The sequence below is a fragment of the Hyperolius riggenbachi genome, chromosome 1, assembly GCF_040937935.1.
Source record: "Hyperolius riggenbachi isolate aHypRig1 chromosome 1, aHypRig1.pri, whole genome shotgun sequence".
Lineage (NCBI taxonomy): Eukaryota > Metazoa > Chordata > Amphibia > Anura > Hyperoliidae > Hyperolius > Hyperolius riggenbachi.
Window position 1 is genome coordinate 165,686,645 of NC_090646.1, and position 21,387 is coordinate 165,708,031.

At 44.6% G+C, this 21,387-nt stretch overlaps 1 protein-coding gene across 1 annotated transcript in view; it reads left to right on the top strand.

Moving 5' to 3' along the window:
- Positions 1–21,387, top strand: part of LOC137563181 (probable ATP-dependent RNA helicase DDX60) — a 231,692-nt gene that overhangs the window by 15,746 nt on the left and 194,559 nt on the right. The window contains exons 4-7 of the mRNA XM_068275363.1: positions 5,141–5,479; positions 8,595–8,705; positions 19,104–19,217; positions 21,169–21,327. Of these exons, the coding sequence (XP_068131464.1) occupies positions 5,141–5,479; positions 8,595–8,705; positions 19,104–19,217; positions 21,169–21,327 (723 nt within the window). The remainder of the gene's footprint in view (positions 1–5,140; positions 5,480–8,594; positions 8,706–19,103; positions 19,218–21,168; positions 21,328–21,387) is intronic.

Consider the following 21,387-nt stretch of genomic DNA (forward strand, 5'->3'; position numbering starts at 1 on the left):
TCTTCTTCCTCCTCCTCCTTCTCCCCCCTCTGTGCTGCCGCAGGTGTTGTGGGAACATCGGGTTTGGGTGTAAATGGCTCTCACGACTCCTGCTGCCGTAATCCTTCTCGTTCACGCTCCTCCACAGCTGTATCCACCACTCTACGCACGGCACGCTCCAGGAGGTAGGCGTAGGGGATCAAGTCGCTGATGGTGCCCTCATCGCGACTCACCAGTTTGGTCACCTCCTCAAAGGGCTTTATGACCCTGCATGCATTTCGCATCAGTGTCCAGTTGTTGGGCCACAACATCCCCATCCTCCCAGATTGTGTCCTTGTACTGTAATGATACAGGTACTGGGTGATGGCTTTCTCCTGGTCTAACAGGCTTGAGAACATCAGCAGGGTGGAATTCCAGCGAGTCGGGCTATCGCAAATCAGGCGTCTCACCGGCAAGTTGTTTCTACGCTGAATGTCCGCAAAGCGTGACATGGCCTTGTAAGAGCGCCTGAAATGCCCACACAACTTCCTGGCCTGCTTCAGAACATCCTCTAAGCCTGGGTACTTGGACACAAATCTTTGCACGACCAGATACAGCACATGTGCCATGCAGGGTATGCCTGTCAGCTTTCCCAAATTCAACGCAGCAATGAGATTGCTGCCGTGTTCACACACCACGTTGCCGATCTCAAGCTTGTGCGGGGTCAGCCATTGCTCCACCTGTTTGTTAAGAGTATCCAGGAGAGCTGCTCCAGTGTGACTCTCCGCTTTCAGGCAAGACATGTCTAACACTGCGTGACACCGTCGTACCTGGCATGCAGCATAGGCCCTGGGGTGCTGGGACTGGGTAGCTGGAGAGGAGATCGCGGCACCAGCCAAGGAGGAGGAGGAGGATGACTACAGCGAAGCGGTGGTAGCAGGTGGAGAGGAGGTGGCTGGAGGCCTGCCTGCAAGCCGTGGAGGTGTGACAAGTTGGTCCGCTGCGCAGCCACGTACTCCCTGCTTGCTGCCATCGGTCACCAGGTTGACCCAATGGGCTGTGTATGTAATGTAGTGGCCCTGCCCGTGCTTGGCAGACCAGGCATCCGTGGTCAGGTGGACACCACTTGCCTCTCAACTGCACGGTACAGTTTGGGTATGGCCTTTTGTGAAAAATAATTGCGGCCTGGTATCTTCCACTGCGGTGTACCAATGGCCACAAACTTACGGAAAGCCTCCGACTCCACCAGCTTGTATGGTAATAGCTGGTGAGCTAATAGTTCCACCACGCCAGCTGTCAGACGCCGGGCAAGAGGGTGACTGGCAGACATTTGCTTCTTCCGCTCAAATACTTCCTTCACGGACAGCTGGGTACTGCTGTGGGCAGAGGAGAAGGAATCACTGAAGGGAAGAGGCGTTGTGGAGGAGGGTGTCTGTGAAGGTGCAAGGGAGAAAGTGGATGAAGACGATGCAACTGAAGGAGGAAGAGGAGATGGAGGGTGGCTTGTCTTTTGAGGGGTGCTGCTTTTCCTCAGGTGTTCTTACCATAGCTGTTTGTGCCTTCTCTCCAGGTGCCTTCGTAAGGCACTTGTCCCTACGTGAGAGTTGGCCTTTCCACGGCTTAATTTTTGCTGGCAGAGACAACAGATGGCTTTGCTCCGACCTGAGACACACACGTGAAAAAATTTCCAAACCGCCGAGCCCCACTGGGGTGATGGCGCTACGGTGGCATCAGCAGCTGACGTTGAAGGGCATGTTGGCTGGCTGGCCATAGCTGGCGATACATGGCACCGGACAATGCCCCCAGTTGTTTCTGAGGACGAGCTCCCTCTGCTTCTATCATGGAGTTGTCTCCTCCTACTCCTCAGTGACTCCTCCTCTGAACTGTAACCATGGTCATCTCCTCTACCGGGAACATATGTGATATCCGTATAATCGTCATCATAATCCTCCTGGCCAGCTTCGCTTTCCTCAGACACCTCCTCAACTGCACCAACTTCAGGTGGTTCATCATCCCCCTCCTCACACATTACGTCCATACTATCGCCACCTAACTCAGACTTATGAGGTGGTGTACCTGCGTCTTCTTCTTGTTGTTGCAGTAGTGGGTGTGAATCAGTGATTTCACCACCACCACCAAATAACTCCTGCAAAGTGTCAAATGCAGCAGATGTGGTGCTTGTTGTAGCACTGGTGGCTGCGGGAGATGAGGTGTTCTGTGTTAAATAGTCAAGCACGTCCTGATCTTGGGAAGTGATGGCACGTGCCTTCTTCTGAGCACTGTATTTTGGGCCAGGTCCGCACGAAATCACAGCAACACCACCTCGCACAGACCTGCCGGTGCCTGGTATGCCTTCCTCTGGGTCTGCCTCTACCTCTTCCTCTACCTGGTTTGTCCATTTTGTCCATCTCGGGGGGATGCTAGGTATATGCAGTGAGCTGGGTTCACTCAACACAACAGGTAGTTAGATGCAGTGAGCTGAGTTCACTGAACAGTAAAGGTACTTAGATGCAGTGAGGTGGGTTCACTGAACAATAAAGGTACTTAGATGCAGTGAGGTGTGTTCACTGAACAATAAAGGTACTTAGATGCAGTGAGCTGGGTTCACTGAACACAACATGTAGTAAGATGCAGTGAGCTGGGTTCACTGAACAATAAAGGTACTTAGATGCAGTGAGCTGGGTTCACTGAATACAACAGGTAGTAAGATGCAGTGAGCTGGGTTCACTGAACAGTAAAGGTACTTAGATGCAGTGAGCTGGGTTCACTGAACACAACAGGTAGTAAGATGCAGTGAGCTGGGTTCACCGAACAGTAAAGGTACTTAGATGCAGTGAGCTGGGTTCACTGAACAGTAAAGGTATTTAGATGCAGTGAGCTGGGTTCACTGAACAGTAAAGGTACTTAGATGCAGTGAGGTGGGTTCACTGAGCACAACAGGTAGTTGGATGCAGTGAGCTGGGTTCACTGAACAATAAAGGTACTTAGAAGCAGTGAGCTGGGTTCACTCAACACAACAGGTAGTTTGATGCAGTGAGCTGGGTTCACTGAACAGTAAAGGTACTTAGATGCAGTGAGGTGGGTTCACTGAACACAACAGGTAGTAAGATGCAGTGAGCTGGGTTCACTGAACAGTAAAGGTACTTAGATGCAGTGAGCTGGGTTCACTGAACACAACAGGTAGTAAGATGCAGTGAACTGGGTTCACCGAACAGTAAAGGTACTTAGATGCAGTGAGGTGGATTCACTGAATACAACAGGTAGTAAGATGCAGTGAACTGGGTTCACTGAACAGTAAAGGTACTTAGATGCAGTGAGCTGGGTTCACTGAACAGTAAAGGTATTTAGATGCAGTGAGCTGGGTTCGCTGAACAGTAAAGGTACTTAGATGCAGTGAGGTGGGTTCACTGAGCACAACAGGTAGTTGGATGCAGTGAGCTGGGTTCACTGAACAGTAAAGGTACTTAGATGCAGTGAGCTGGGTTCACTGAACACAACAGGTAGTAAGATGCAGTGAGCTGGGTTCACTGAACAATAAAGGTACTTAGAAGCAGTGAGCTGGGTTCACTGAATACAACAGGTAGTAAGATGCAGTGAGCTGGGTTCACTGAACAGTAAAGGTACTTAGATGCAGTGAGGTGGGTTCACTCAACACAACAGGTAGTTAGATGCAGTGATCTGGGTTCACTGAACAGTAAAGGTACTTAGATGCAGTGAGGTGGGTTCACTGAACACAACAGGTAGTAAGATGCAGTGAGCTGGGTTCACTGAACAGTAAAGGTACTTAGATGCAGTGAGCTGAGTTCACTGAACACAACAGGTAGTAAGATGCGGTGAGCTGGGTTCACCGAACAGTAAAGGTACTCAGATGCAGTGAGGGGGGTTCATTCAACACAATAGGTAGTTAGATGCTTAGATGCAGTGAAACGGGTTTACTGAACAGTAAAGGTACTTAGATGCAGTGAGGTGGGTTCACTGAACAGTAAAGGTACTTCAGATGCAGTGAGGTGGGTTCTCACTCAACACAACAGGTAGTTAGATGCAGTGAGGTGGCCAGGTGGGTTCACTCAACACAACAGGTAGTTAGATGCAGTGAGCTGGGTTCACTCAACACAAAGCTAGGTATATGCAGTGATGAGGTGGGTTAAGTAAACACAACAGGTACTGGGTATATGCAGTACTGGGCAGTACAATGTGCAGCTCCCTGTTACACACACAGGTAGTCACTGAATGTGATGGGCTGCTGGCAGTGGCACACACACTATCAATTAGCAAGGCTGTGCATGCAACAAAAGTGTCAGTTTGACACACAGAAAAAAAAAAGTACAGGATGAGCTCTGAAAAGAGCTATTGAGGGGTGCTATAAAAGCAATAAAAATCAGCCAGGAGCAAGCTAAGCAGCCAAGAACCTAACTAATCTGTCCCTAGAAGAACAAGTCTGCAGCAGCTGTCCCTAGTCTGTCTCTAGCAGGCACAAGAGTGAGGCTAATGGCTGCCGCAGCCTGCCTTATATAAGGGGGGGGGGGGGGGCTCCAGGGCTTAGTGTAGCCTGAATGGCTACAATGTGCCTGCTGACTGTGATGCAGAGGGTCAAAGTTGACCCTCATAGTGCATTATGGGGCGAATCGAACTTCGCAAAAGTTCACCTGGTGCAGGCGAACGCGAACCCCTAAAGTTCGCCTGGAACCGTTCGCCGGCGAACCGTTCGGTACATCTCTACCCGCCACAAGCTCTGGTCAAGCCTGTACATTGTGAAGGAGCAGGCAGACAGTTAGCTGAGAATAGGAGCTCAAAGAGCACCAAGCTCCTCCAAATAGAAGACCGCAAACAACATTCGGCGATGCCTTCAATCAAAGAGCCACACTGCAATTAAGGCTGCTGATGAAAACAGGCAAGCAGGGAAGAACCCCACCCCAGAGACTGTGCAATAAAATACTACTAAGAACTGTGAGTGTATTGGCTCGAACTTTTATACACTTCGGGCCACATTACTCTAGTGAGTCAAACTTGAATTAAGGCCTCAGTAAGCTTTGGTAGCCAGCAATCATTTAGACTATGGCCATTGCTGCATCAGCAAGGTTTAGTGCATCAGGCCCATAGAGTATTCCTCAGTGTATTTTTCAACATTATGCATTGCAAGTCTTTATCATGGTTCTGGGATTTTAATTTTTTTAACCAACAGGATATGGAACATTTCTATACTGGGCGATCTGACCTTGTCTCCTTACGCACCCAGCTTATGCTGCATCTTGAAAATAATACAGACATAACAGTACACACCTTCTCCAACTTCCTTTGTGAGGAATGGAAGGAATTTGTTACTGATCATGTTCCTTATTTTATGATGGTTTCTGATGAAGGACTAGACAATTCACAGACATATGCTTTGCATATGTTGATTCTTAATGCTCTTGGAAATCAAATAAACGTAGTACTCACTGCTGGACAAGAGTCTGATTATCTCAGAGTTTTTGGATATCACATCAATGCAAATAGTCATCAGAGAATGTACCTACAAAAGGTAAGATATGATATTGATAAACCTTACATGTTACACAATTACTCACAATTTTTGAACTTACTGTGATTACACTAGGGGCTTGATTCATAAAAGGGCGCTAAGTGTTATAGCTAGGGATGCTCAAATCCGAATTCGGGTGAATTCGGATAGTTGCTATCCGGATTTCACCCAGATACCTGTGCGGGGTGGGCGGGGGTCAAGCTTACCTGTCTGATGTCTTCTTCGGTCCGTCCCTCGGCGCCTCCCACAATGCTTTCCACGCGGCGGTTACGTGAGTACAAACACTTCCTCCTTCCTGGTTGAAGGAGGAAGTGTTTGTAGTCACGTGATGCGCGTGGACCGCATCGTGGGAGGCGCCGAGGGACGGACCGAAGAAGACATCAGACAGGTAAGCTTGACCCCCTCCACCCACCCCGCACAGGTTTACTGGGTGAAATCCGGATAGCAACTATCTGGGTTTCACCCGAATTCGGATTTGAGCATCCCTGGTTATCGCCCCAGTGAAAAGCCGCATAGTGCACGCAAAGTAGCTTTGCGCACACTAATAGTCCCGCAAAACTACATAGTGCATAAAACATCGCACTTCGCGCATTAACTCTGTGTGCCGAAAACGGTGCACCGGTGCGCGCGAAACATCGCATGCAGTGCGCCGAAACCGCTGCATATTGTGCCCCTGAAACGTCGCACCAGTGCGCCTGACGGTGCAACCTTGTTTTAGAGGCACCATATGCAAAGTTTTTGGCGCACCGCATGCGACAAAGGCGAATTACCGCCCACCGTGCAACATTTTCGCCGCACAGCGCTGCGGGCGAACGATAATAACTGCCGACAGCTTGTACACACGTGCTACTGTCGGCAGAAAGTCCACCGAGCGGGAGGGTCTGACAGACTCGTCATTTGCTACAGTATGGCGTGTGTACCCGCCTTTAGTGGTAGAAGAATTAAGATGTGAATTAAAGAACAGTATAAAAAACCAACGGAAATTAAATTAGTGGTAAACCATGAGATTCTCCTCATATCTAAGGCCCAGTTTACACTGCCATATAAAAAAAACTGATTCGTGTAAAAACTGATCGGTTCTTAAAAGGCATCAGTTTTTTTATCTGTTCCATTAGCACACCATCAATGCAAAGCATCCGTTGATTTATAAAACTCCCTCCCACCACAAACTTGCAGTCCATTCAGTGGAACGGGTCAACGGAGCAATGTGATTGGATCCTATTGATTAACATAGGATCTGTTCACCTCCGTTAGTGTCAGGTCCATTCATTTCCCCTGAACAGACATGTTTTTTATGGCAGTGTCAACCGGGTCTTATGGAAAAGGCACACTGGATTTTTGCTGTTCAGCTTGTCTGATATATGATGAAACATAATCCCTATATATGGTACTCTGATACTTTATTCCCTGGACTAATTATCCTTGGGAATATAGCAGCAATATTATATTGTAGTGTTTTGAAACCCAAGTGAAAGGCTATGTAGATGTGCGGTGCATGCACTTCTAATTCATGCATAAATCTAAATCTAACTGATTTGTCATATGCTTTTTGTCAGGAACCGGCCCGCGGCACGCCTGCGTATACGGTTCCCGACTGCGGGTTTGATCAGTTCAAGTGGGGAACAGCCTTATTCAAGCTACAGACAAGGCTGGGACCCCTCAAACGCTCCTTACTGCCACCACTAGCTGTTGCTAGAAACGTCTACTCTGCGGTCGAGCGCTCATGCAATCCGCGTTTTCGTATTCAGGTCAGATTTGCGCTTAGGCCAAATACGGGAACACGCACAATTGCAATCTTACACTGTAGTGAAGCAAAACCACTAACAGTTGTTCCGAACGATACTGTTAGCCACTCTGCTGTCGAGCTACTCGCACTGGCGTTTTCGTACGTTGGGTCAGCTGCGCGCTTTAGGCCGACGTATGACAAACGCCCCACACACAATGCAATCACAATCTTATACGGTAGGGTTGCTCAAACATACAATTAGGCATGGACTTATACACAGTTGCACTTCAGTCTCTTCTAGGCTATGAGTGTTAGTTTAGTACAGCAGAAGTCAAGCTTATTAAATAACAATGAAGAAATATGTTCCTGTATTATCCTTGCATCATAAGCACCCCAGTATATCACCACAGCTTTGTTTTCACTATCCCCCCCACCTACACCCCTATGTCTAGCACTGCCCTCCCAACTACTTTTACATTTAACACTAACTTTCTCCCATAGTTATCGCCTCCACCACTATCTATTGCCGCTATCATAGTGTACTCCCTGTCAAACCGCCACCATTTGGTTACATAATAGCAAATTACTGATGCCGGTTTAACACTACAAACTGGCGGTAGCATTGCTGTGCGGCAGTCGCGCCGCACCACATTGCACCACCAGAAACAGGCCTTCAGGGAACACCACGTTAGTACGCGGTGTTCCCTGTCTGCCGTTTAGACAAGCAGGAAGTGACATGTGCTTGTGGTCACTTCCTGCTTCGTGGTATGCAGAAGTGCACGGAAGCGTCGTCGCAAAGTAAACTCTTTTTAAAAAAACCTGCATCGCCATACACTAACATGACTTCCGGGCGTTAATTTGACACACTGCACCGCTCCAATGTGAAAGGGTCCATACACTTTCACCACTGAATCATGATGCTAGTACTGTAGCTAATTCTTCTAAGCCGGAGTTCTAAGCAGGAGTTCATCTATACTATAGCTGGCTGCCATAGCCACAGCCACAATTTCTACAGCAACCTATTGCAGTGCCCAAATTATTGTGCACAATCTGTGCCCAAATTAACTGAATTGCCCAGTTCTTCCTCCTGTGGTGGAACATGAGCCTGCCACCAAGTGCCAGAGTCCAATCCTGCCATTATGAATTCACCTGCTCCTTTACCAGCTATACACTCCCGTCCATGCAGGCAAAGATGAGCTTATTATTAGAAAACCCAGCGTGATTTCCTACATGTAAACTGAGTACAAAGACCCACTGAGGATCATTTTTATATTGAATTGTGCAGTAAACACTTACATTGTTCAGTCGTATGCAGAAAAGTTCTCGATTTTATTTCCTGTTCACCTGTTAGTATGTACTGACCACTCTTTAACCTCTTTGTTCATTTAGAATGGTAAACAGATAAAGAAAGCTTTCACCAAACTCATTACAAGCCTCCAAGCAGCTGAAAAACAGGATTCTTCTACCTTTATGCAACACATGAAAAATATGACAAAACAGGTATTCTTTGAATGCATGTTTATTATCTTTACACGGTCAGTGAGATTAAATACATGTAGCGCATATGTTTTACTGACTTGGTTGAAACTCAGCAGAAAACAAAATGAAGCCTGAAACATCAAGGAAGCAGGTACACAGCTGCGGTCAGCGTAATTACACTATATCCTGAAATACTGTATTCGATTGTTGGCACCAATTTTGTTGAATTAAGTAAAATGGGCCACCACTTTCACCTTATGCTGCTCTTTTACAAATTTAACTAGATTAAATTAGTGATAGGGGTATTATTATTAATATTATGCATTTATAGCAGAAAGGTACACGTTACACGTACTGAGTCACTTCACCTCTGTCCCTTACTGGAGCTTTTTATCTTCTGTTCATAGGTCAGTAGCTGAAGCTGTCTAGTAATAAAAGTAATACTGTATTTCAGTCTGGGACATTCACAAATGGCACCAATAAGGATGAAACATTTCAAAGTACTGTATATATTAGTTTTGAGATAAACCATTCTGGAGATCTTGGGCATTGGGCCCTTTACAAGAATAAAGCCGCATCTACACGAGTAGATGCGGCCGCGATGCTCCTTATGAATCGAGCCACTAATGCGGCTTGATTGATAAGATCCGACAGGACGGATCTCCGCACCGCCGATTCCCTGCTCGCTCCCCACGAGGGGACAATGGCAGGGAATCGAGCGGAAGATAAGCGGCGCCGGCGGGGATGAGCGGGCACGAGCGGGAAATCGAATGCGGCGCACGTGCGGCGAGCGGGGACGCGGCGGGCACGCGGAAGAGGCGATCCGGTGGCTAATCGAGACGCCGGATCGCAGCCTCATCTACCCGTGTAGATGAGGCTTAGGGATGAAGAGAGACAGTTCCAAGGTTCAAATTATCTGGTCATCTTAAAGTTGGAAAGGATGACGGTATTTGAGTCATCCCAGCACAGAAAGCTTGGGGGCAGGGGGGGGGGGGTTATTAGCACTTATTTTTCATGAAAAATGATTAGAATTATTTTTTTTTCACTAAAAAGGTATCAAACTTAAAAAAGGTATTAAAAGAAATCAAACAACATTCTGGTCACTCATATACCTGTAATCTCATGATTAGTATGTCCCAGTCTTAAGCAATCACGGGCTTGATTCACTAAACCATGGTAACTCATATCACGGCCGTATTTGCGCGCATTTTCGCGTTTGCACGCAATCGCAAACACAAATTTTCGTGCAAAAACGATATCGTGTTCGCACGTAAAAACGTGCAATTGCATGCGCGAACACGAAAATGCACTTGAAAACGGCCGTGATATGAGTTATCACAGTTTAGTGAATCAAGCCCCACATGGATAATATATTATAAGGGTGGTGCAAGAAAATAAACAAAAATCAATAAACTATTCTTAAAAAAGAGAATTAAGAAATTGGAAAAGAAGGTTTGAAAAACAAAACCACAACTAAAAGAAAAGGTTCACTTTCCAGTGAGGGGATTTAGTATTAAGTTTTTCAGTAAACATCCCTTTCCAAAAGTCTTAAATGTCATTGCAAAAATCACATACATGAAGCCATACAGGAGGATTTCAGCTCTTAACCCTCTCCCTTCTCCCTCATCACAAGTGTATGATGATACCTTGCCAGGAAATCATCTATGGACCAGGAGTAAAACTCCTGCTCGTCTACCCCCTGAAGGAGCCCCTATGACCTGACACACCCAGAATTTAGACATTAGCATCATATCCTCCTGTTTCATTTGAGATTCTTGTAGTATAGCCAAATCTACCTTAAGTTTATCCAGATGTCGGAGCACCTGTGATCGCTTTTGCAGAGTCCTTAGATCCCTAACATTCCACGTCACAATCCTCGTGGAGGCTGAAACAGCCTGTGTTGAGTGTTGTGACATGTATGTGAGAAATTATCATATTAGAAAGACTTTGTGGTGTCCCAGCTGCACCACGAAAGTCTGCATCCAAAGGAGCAGGGGAGGGGCGGCTGGCCAGAACCTGCATGAGACAAAGATGTGTACCTGAAGGAAAAAAGGGTAAACAAAACTAAACTAAAAGAGAACTTAAAGTAAAATCAACATGTGACCCAAGAGTGGTTGTGCTTTTCAAAAGGAGCAGGAAAACTGGTATCAAACTACATTTATGCTGATATATATTCACATCCTTTTCCCATATTAACCCAATCCTATCCCAATAAGCTTTCTGACTCCCTTCTTCCTGAGAGAGGCATTGCCATGATAGAACAAGCACAGAGAAAACACATGACATGCATATCTTAAAAGCATCTGAAATAGGATAATAGCCAATAATATTGCTCTTCTGAGAGTGTGCAGTCATGCTTCAACTGCGCACACTCTGAACCCCTTCATTTGAAATTGCAAATATCCCCCTTTAAATATGAACATCATAATAAATCATTTCAAAATAGACAACAGACTGCTTCCCCCACAGAAGTGAATGAAATAAAAGAAAAAAAAGAGAAATTAAAAAAAGAAAGAAAAATGTATGGAATTGACTTCAAGCTCCTAATATTTAGATGCAGAGAGAGTGGAAGGAGTCATTCTTCCCAGACCACTGATTCCTGGCTGGAGGTGGGGACACCGTTTTTCTGCAGAGTGTCTCCCTTGTTTCCCAGTCGTTGTTTTGAAGGTGAGTCCTGGGAGAGTCTGGGAGATCTTTTATTAAAGTGCATTGAAATAAACTTTTCAGCTTCAGTAGGTGAGATGAAAGATGAAGTTTTACCATCCTCCCCAATAATATGCAGAATCGCCGGGTAATTCAAAAAGAAACGAACGCCATCTATTACTAAGATCTGGTAGACCGGATTAAAGGCCTTGCGGGCCCGGTTGACCTCAGCTGAATAGTCTGCAAATAATAAAATCTTATTGCTTTGTATCTCCAAGTGTTTCTGTGAGCGACAGGCCCGAAGTGTGTTTTTTCTGCATAATCAAGATGGCGGGCAATGACAGGTCTTGGAGATTTTTTGATCCGATTTGATGGGACCCAGCCTGTGTGATCTCTCCACCTTAAAAGCATTGTTCATGCCTAGCGCTTTTGGGAGCTCTGTAGAGCATACAGCCTCCAGTCTGCTGGTGGCAATGTCTCAAGGCAAACAATCCCACGGACACTGCACACTGCTGGGTTCTACGGATGCAGACTAATGAGGAGGCCACTTCTTCGGATAAGGCACACAAAAGCTCGCTTGGCCTTTGCAAATGCTCATCTGGGCAAAGAAGCAGACTTCTGGTCTTCTCTGTTATGATCAGATGAAACAAAAATTGAATTGTTTGGTCACAATGATGTTTCCTTCATTTGGCATAAGAAAGCCTTAAAGAGAACCCGAGGTGGGATTTCATTATGTTAGTGGGGCACAGAGGCTGGTTGTGCACACTAACACCAGCCTCTGTTGCCCCATGGTGTGCCTCCATGTCCCCCCTGCGCGCCGCTATATCCTCCACAGTGCTGGCGACACGCAGCGTGTCGCCAGCACAATGTTTACCTAAGCGCTCTCTGTCAGCGCCGCTCCCCCGCCTCCTCTGCATCATGGCTACCCGCACATGTCCCTTCCCTCCCGCTGATAGGAGGGAAGTGACGTGGGCGGGTAGCGCCGATGCGGAGGAGGCAGGGGAGCGGCGCTGACTGACAGCGCTTAGGTAAACATTGTGCTGGCGACGCACTGCGTGTCGCCAGCACTGCGGGGGATATAGCGGCGTGCGGGGGGGACATAGAGGCACACCATGGGGCAACAGAGGCTGGTGTTAGTGTGCACAACCAGCCTCTGTGCCCCTCTAACATAATTAAATACCACCTCGGGTTCTCTTTAAACCCAAAGAACACCATCCCCACTGTCAAACATGGTGGTGGAAACCTAATTCTTTGGGGGTGTTTTTCAGCCAATGGACCAGGTAGCCTAATCACTGTAAACGGCACCATGAAAAAAGGGTAATACATGAGGATTCTCAACGACAACATCAGGCAGTCTGCAGAGAAACTTGGCCTTTGCCAGTGGACTTTTCAGCATGACAATGACCCAAAACACACAGCAAAAGTGGTGAAGAAATGGTTAGCAGACAACACCATTAACGTTTTGGAGTGGCCTAGCCAGATTCTTGACTTGAATCCAATTGAGAATTTGTGGTGGGAGCTAAAGATCAGGGTGATGGCAAGAAGACACCCCAACCTGAAAGATTTGGAACTTATTGCTAAAGATGAATGGGCAAAAATTCCGGTGGAGACATGCAAAAAGCTGATCTGCAATTATAGGAAGCGTTTGATTGCTGTAATAGGCAATAAAAGCTTTTTTATTGATTATTGAGAAGGGTATACAGGATCTTCTAAAAAAATTTGCATATTGTGATAAAGTTCATTATTTTCTGTAATGCACTGATAAACATTAGACTTTCATATATTTTAGATTCAAATACACACAACTGAAGTAGTTCAAGACTTTTATTGTTTTAATATTGATGATTTTGGCATACAGCTCATGAAAACCCACATTTCCTATCTCCAAAATTTGCATTTTTCATCCGACCAATAAAAGCAAAGTGTTTTTTAAACAAAAAATGTCAACCTTCAAATAATTATGTTCAGTTATGCACTCAATACCTGGTCGGGAAACCTTTTTCAGAAATGACTGCTTCAATGCGGCGTGGCATGGAGGTAATCAGCCTGTGGCACTGCTCAGGTGTTATGGAGGCCCAGGATGCTTCCATAGCGGCCTTAAGCTCATCCAGAGTGTTGGGTCTTGCGTCTCTCAACTTCCTCTTTACAATATCCCACAGATTCTCTATGGGGTTCAGGTCAGAAGAGTTGGCAGGCCAATTGAGCACAGTAATACCATGGTCAGTAAAGCATTTACCAGTGGTTATCGCACTGTGTGCAGGTGCCAAGTCATGCTGAAAAATGAAATCTTCATCTCCACAAAGCTTTTTCAGCAGATGGAAGCATGAAGTGCTCCAAAATCTCCTGATAGCTAGCTGCATTGACCCTGCCCTTGATAAAACACAGTGGACCAACACCAGCAGCTGACATGGCACACCAGACCATCACTGACTGTGGGTACTTGATACTGGACTTCAGACATTTTGGCATTTCCCTCTTCCCAGTCTTCCTCCAGACTCTGGCACCTTGATTTCCGAATGACATGTAAAAGTTGCTTTCATCCGAAAAAAGTACTTTGGACCACTGAGCAACAGTCCAGTGCTGCTTCTCTATAGCCCAGGTCAGGCGCTTCTGCCACTGTTTCTGGTTCAAAAGTGCTGAAAAGCTTTATGGAGACTAAGATTTTATTTTTCAGCACATCCTGGCACCTGCTCACAGTGAAAAACCACTGGTAAATGGTTTACTGACCATGGTATTACTGTGCTGAATTGGCCTGACAACTCTCCTGACCTGAACCCCATAGAGAATCTGTGGGATATTGTGAAGAGAAAGTTGAGAGACGCAAGACCCAACACTGTGGATGAGCTTAAGGCCGCTATGGAAGCATCCTGGGCCTCCATAACACCTGAGCAGTGCCACAGGCTCCATGCCACGCCGCCTTGAAGCAGTCATTTCTGCAAAAGGTTTCCCGACCAAGTATTGAGTGCATAACTGAACATAATAATTTGAAGGTTGACTTTTTTTGTTTTAAAAACACTTTTCTTTTATTGGTTGGATGAAATATGCTAATTTTTTGAGATAGGAAATTTGGGTTTGCATGAGCTGTATGCCAAAATCATCAATAACAACAACAACAACAACAAATAACATTTGTAAAGCGCTTTTCTCCCGTGGGACTCAAAGCGCATAAGCATGGCTCCGACCATCGTGGTAAGAAAAACAATAAAAGGCTTGAACTACTTCAGTTGTGTGTATTTGAATCTAAAATATATGAAAGTCTAATGTTTATCAGTACATTACAGAAAACAATGAGATTTATCACGATATGCTAATTTTTTTAGAAGATCCTGTACATTTTTGGACTGGAGACTTTTTACTCAAATGTTAATAAAAGCTGAGAAATGTTTTTTTTTTCCACAATAATGCCTCTTGTACATGGTCTTATTATCTTTTGGGAGACACCTGTGTCATTTCCCATCAAAAAATTACTTGCTGGTTGAATAAAAGTAACTTTAAGTCAAAATTTGCCAGGGGTATGAATAATTATGGGCAGCACTGCAGCACTGTATATGCGTGGGCAGAATGATGTGAGTACTTTCAAGTTATCACTCAGCACTCAGCAGTAAAAACTAATGCTTAACCACCTCAGCGCCCCACCCATTCCCCCAGTGACCAGGCTATTTTTTACAATTAAGTTCTCTGCAGCTTTAAAGCTTGCTGCAGAGCCATACTATATAGCACCCATGTGATTCCCCCACCCTTTTCTGCCCACCAACAGAGATTTCTGTTGGTGGACTCTGATCGCTGCTGTAATGTTTTTTTTTTTTTATTTATTTGTATTTTATTTTTTAAATAAATGTCTATTTTTTTCACATTCTTATTACCTCCCTCCCCCCCGACAGCGAATCACAGCGATCAGCTCTCATAGGAATCAGCCTATGAGAGCCGATTGCTCTCTAAGCCTTCCCAGGGGACAGCCGAGTGACACGGCTGTCCCCAGTACTGTGCTGCTGTAGATCGCAGCGCTGTACAATGTAAACAGACATCGGTTTCACCGTCTAACAGTCTAATAGCAGCGATCATTGTTGGCAGACTGATGACGGAGCTCGGGGATGCGCACACATCCCCTGCGATCCCCTGCAAACCACTCCCCCAGGGCTTGACGCCAATTGGTGTCATGCATTGTATAGAGAAAGTGGTATTGGCGCTCCTTGAGTATTGCAATCTCCAATGTCTTAATACTAAATAGAGTAATTCAAAACAGGTTGATCGCTATACAGCTGAGGGTAGCAATTCCCCCTAGAGTCACTATAATAAAATGTCTGTACAGCGCTCACTCCTCGTAGTATTTCACCACCAAAACAGTTTATGCACAACAGTTCCACTGTATAACGCAATCGCCAGTCTTTGGTAAAATTAAACACTCTCACCGACGTTCAACGGCTGATTTATCACAGATCATCTATTCGACTGTCAAAGAAGTGCTTCACTCTTTTCTTCCTCCTGATAGTGTCTCACATATGGCTCCACTTATACCTCAAAGAGAAACATATAGCATGGCATAGTGTGAACCTGTTTTTATCTGCAGATTCCCACACACAAACAGTAAGGGCTCGATTCACAAAGCGGTGCTAACCCAGTTAGCATGCCTAAAAGACTTTAGGCATGATAACCATTGCACCATGCTGGTGAAAAGCCAGTTTAGGCGTGATAAGTTTAGGTGTGATAAGTTTAGGTGTGATAAGTTTAGGCATGCTAAGTTTAGATAAGTTTAGATCGCTTGCAAAGTCCCGCACGCAAAGCAGCGCCATTAAACTTTATACGAAGTGCACCAGTCTTTGCTAGAGTAAAACTTTTGATCAGCTGTGCACTGCGGTGCTAACGCAGTTGGCGCTTAAACTTAGCATGCCTAAACTTATCACACCTAAACTTATCATGCCTAAACTTATCACACCTAAACTTATCACACCTAAACTTATCATGCCTAAACTGAGTTTAGGCATGATAAAGGGCTTTTCACCAGGGTGCTAACTGTTAGCACCGCTTTGTGAATCGAGCCCTAAGGGCCTGATTCACAAAGCGGTGCTAACAGTTAGCACCCTGGTGAAAAGCCCTTTATCATGCCTAAACTCAGTTTAGGCATGATAAGTTTAGGTGTGATAAGTTTAGGTGTGATAAGTTTAGGCATGATAAGTTTAGGTGTGATAAGTTTAGGCATGCTAAGTTTAAGCGCCAACTGCGTTAGCACCGCAGTGCACAGCTGATCAAAAGTTTTACTCTAGCAAAGACTGGTGCACTTTGTATAAAGTTTAATGGCGCTGCTTTGCGTGCAGGACTTTGCAAGCGATCTAAACTTATCTAAACTTAGCATGCCTAAACTTATCACACCTAAACTTATCACACCTAAACTTATCACGCCTAAACTGGCTTTTCACCAGCATGGTGCAATGGTTATCATGCCTAAAGTCTCTAACTGGGTTAGCACCGCTTTGTGAATCGAGCCCTAAGTGTCTCTACAACAATGGGCTCGATTCACAAAGCGGTGCTAACCCAGTTAGCATGCCTAAAAGACTTTAGGCATGATAACCATTGCACCATGCTGGTGAAAAGCCAGTTTAGGCGTGATAAGTTTAGGTGTGATAAGTTTAGGTGTGATAAGTTTAGGCATGCTAAGTTTAGATAAGTTTAGATCGCTTGCAAAGTCCCGCACGCAAAGCAGCGCCATTAAACTTTATACAAAGTGCACCAGTCTTTGCTAGCGTAAAACTTTTGATCAGCTGTGCACTGCGGTGCTAACGCAGTTGGCGCTTAAACTTAGCATGCCTAAACTTATCACACCTAAACTTATCATGCCTAAACTTATCACACCTAAACTTATCACACCTAAACTTATCATGCCTAAACTGAGTTTAGGCATGATAAAGGGCTTTTCACCAGCGTGCTAACTGTTAGCACCGCTTTGTGAATCAGGCCCAATGAGTGCTCCCCTCCGTGTGTGTCTGTGCTCAGCCTTCACCAGACAAGGAGGAAAACTTGCTTACCAGATGTAAATGCTGACCAGCTAGAAATCGTATTGGTCTTACAGCTCTAAATTCCCACAGCAGTCTTCCAATACTGTCAGCAGCTTGTCTCAGAGTTCCTCAGAAAGAAGGGATTATAAAGCATATAGGGCTCGATTCACAAAGCGGTGCTAACCCAGTTAGAGACTTTAGGCATGATAACCATTGCACCACGCTGGTGAAAAGCCAGTTTAGGTGTGATAAGTTTAGGCGTGATAAGTTTAGGTGTGATAAGTTTAGGCATGCTAAGTTTAGATAAGTTTAGATCGCTTGCAAAGTCCCACAAAGCAGCGCCATTAAACTTTATACGAAGTGCACCAGACTTTGCTAGCGTAAAACTTTTGATCAGCTGTGCACTGCGGTGCTAACCCAGTTGGCGCTTAAACTTATCATGCCTAAACTTATCACACCTAAACTTATTATGCTTATCACGCTTTTCACCAGCGTGCTAACTGTTAGCACCGCTTTGTGAATCAGGCCCTTAGTGTGAACCTGTAACATCACTAATAGCCTTTAACCCGGTGCTCATGCAGACAAAGGGCCTGATTCACAAAGCGGTGCTAACAGTTAGCACCCTGGTGAAAAGCCCTTTATCACGCCTAAACTCTGTTTAGGCATGATAAGTTTAGGTGTGATAAGTTTAGGTGTGATAAGTTTTTAGGCGTGATAAGTTTAAGCACCAACTGGGTTAGCACCGCAGTGCACAACTGATCAAAAGTTTTGCGCTAGCAAAGTCTGGTGCACTTTGCATAGAGTTTAATGGCGCTGCTTTGCGTGCGGGACTTTGCATGCGATCTAAACTTATCTAAACTTAGCATGCCTAAACTTATCATGCCTAAACATATCATGCCTAAACTTATCATGCCTAAACTTATCATGCCTAAACTGAGTTAAGGCATGATAAAAATGGTTATCACGCCTAAAGTCTCTAACTGGGTTAGCACCGCTTTGTGAATCGAGCCCAAAGGGCTCGATTCACAAAGCGGTGCTAACCCAGTTAGAGACTTTAGGCATGATAACCATTGCACCACGCTGGTGAAAAGCCAGTTTAGGTGTGATAAGTTTAGGTGTGATAAGTTTAGGTGTGATAAGTTTAGGCATGCTAAGTTCAGATAAGTGTAGATAGCGTGCAAAGTCCCGCATGCAAAGCAGCACCATTAAACTCTATGCGAAGTGTACCAGACTTTGCTAGCGCAAAACTTTTGATCAGCTGTGCACTGCGGTGCAAACGCAGTTGGTGCTTAAACTTATCATGCCTAAACTTATCACACCTAAACTTATCACACCTAAACTTATCATGCCTAAACTGAGTTTAGGCATGATAAAGGACTTTTCACCAGCGTGCTAACTGATAGCACCGCTTTGTGAATCAGGCCCAAAGTGTACCCCACTCTAGACACCCTGCTTCCTGTGTTCTCCACCACACAGTTACACTAATCGCTCACCAGATATTCTGCTGATCATGCACAGACCAGCTATCAGCGCTTAGGGTGTCACAGGGATGAAGTCCTTGTTAGCAGCGTTATTCTGTACCTATAAACTCTTTCAACAATAAGTCCTCTCCACCTCCAAGGTCTAACCCTGTCCTCTAACATTTGAAATTCAGATGTACGTTATATTTAATTTCATTTTTTTTTATTTGTGTGAGACATGTTTGTAAAGGTAATTTTAATTTTTATGTCCACGTGTACAAGGGTTAATAAACTTTCTGACATCATATTTACTTTCACTGTTCTAGGTCCTTAGTGAGATGTCTCTTCTCACAGATGGATCAGATGCAAGGATATTTATATGTACAATTTCATGTTCTATGGCATTAAGAATATGTGCTGAGCGAGATGGAACATTACAGGTTTGTTTTTAATATGCCAGTTTTGTGTACTGTACATATTTTTTTAAGCTTTTTTTTTCATTTTATTATATGTAGATGTAGATAACCTTTATTCAGTGTCGCGGTGTATGCATTTTTATGATAATCCCAATCTTCAAATGGCAAAGGAATCCCAAAGTAACACACACAATATAGTATTTCACTACCTGTGGTGTATTAAGAGTGACAAAGACCTCCATATTTCTTGCCTCACAGTTCTGAACTAATTATACTAATACTATTATTATATTAACTAATACTATAATATATGAGGTTTATGATTTAACTAATACCTAAAATGATAGTATAGCTGGGTATGTGAGCAGCCATAATGTTGGGAGTACACCATACAATTTCCTGTGATGCTGGGCTCGAATTTGCTGCTCGATTCTCCTGCTCGATTGTTTCGTCGCTCGATCGGGCGGGAGATCGGACATGTCGGAAATTATCTATCGACCCATCTTAAGGGCTCAAAACGAGTCATGTATGCCCAGCATTAGGTTTTCTGTTAGATTTACCTGCCAGATAGAAAATTTCCAACATGTTTGAAATTATCTATCTAACCATCTATCTGCCTAGCAATTAGGCATTGTTCTACTCAGCAGGAGATGGTGTATGGTGTATTCCCAGCATTAGGCCTGCTATGGTGTCTGAAGTGTACAGGGGGGCTACATTCTTTGTGACCTGTTTTGTTGTGTAACCTCTGGACATTTATTCCTAAAGTGAATGTTTAGTGATTTTTTTTTTTATCTTTGTTTTATTTACTTTGAAGTTAAGGTTAGGCATATGTCATTTTGTAATCACAATACATTTTTTTGTTATTTTACATTTTTGAGTAGTAATGGTGGCGGGTGAGTTGAATGATGGCTCCCCCTGCTGCTGCTGGAATTCTGGGCGACATTAATTACTATTCCCCCTCTGAATCTTAGTAACTCGGATGGAGAAGTAATTCGGGAGTCCCACGTCAAACTCAGGCATTATACGGAGCGCGGCGTGTGCTGAGAAGCCCTGCCTCCAACCTCTTTTGTCTGACTCCTGCAGATTCCACAACCATTGGTGTCCCTATCTGTAATAAAATAAAGTGCAACTAGTGGAGATATGAAAGTACTCAGATGGATTATTGGCTGGATGGATGCCATCATGCCAGTCCCTCCTGGGCACATCTGATATAACACGTCATTACAGTTACACAACCCATTAGCTAGACAAGACAAAACTCTGAAGGTGTATATTGCGCTTTACTACTTGCGGACTCAAAGCACTTGAGCTGCAGCCACTAGTGTGCGCTCAGTAGGCAGTAGCAGTGTTGGGGAGTCTTCCCCAAGGGCTACTTACTTACCACATGAGCCTGGTTGTCAGGGAGATGCGTCCTGGTGGTATGGATGCTGGGGTGGCACACAACTAGGGGTTAGCCCCATGTATTCACGGAGCTGGAGAGTTTATTAACTCAACAGACGCTGTGTTTGATGGAGCCAGGCTGCGGTTCCCAAGTAGGAAAGAAAAGTGAAGAATAACTGAGGGCATGGCTGAAATATGGGAAGGGAGAGGCCTTGGCCTAGGTGGCTGCAACTCTGAAGTGCTTTGAGTCTGCCAGGAAAAAAAACACAATATAAATGTTATATGTCTTGTCTTGTCATACTTGTTTAAACAGGCTCACTTTTGAAGAGCTTGTGAGACCATACAACTACATGATTTAAGTTATTAATTCAGATGCTGTGTAATCAAAAGTTGGTGTATAGAATTACTTTATAATTCATGGTCATGTAACTGTGACATCATATTTTCTTGTTTAGGCCTTTATATAATCTTTAAAAATGTTGTTTGGATAAATATGCATTTTTCATTGCTGCATACAAAAAAGGCATGTTATTTGTGCACAGGAATGATCACATGTACAGTAAATATATTATACTTGTCATTATATTCCATGTAGGATGATGAAACATTCTTGGAAGCAGAGGAAGTGGCTGACTTATGTAAAATGATGTGCCTTAGTCAAGCTGTAATGATTGTTGTTCCACTTTCCCAAAGGGCAAAATTTCGGATTATAAATGCTAAGTGGAACACAGCTGCTTCACGGTTTATAAATTTGGTGAGTATTGCCTTTCTGCTTTCTATAAACTACACTTGATAGATGGAATATAATATCAAG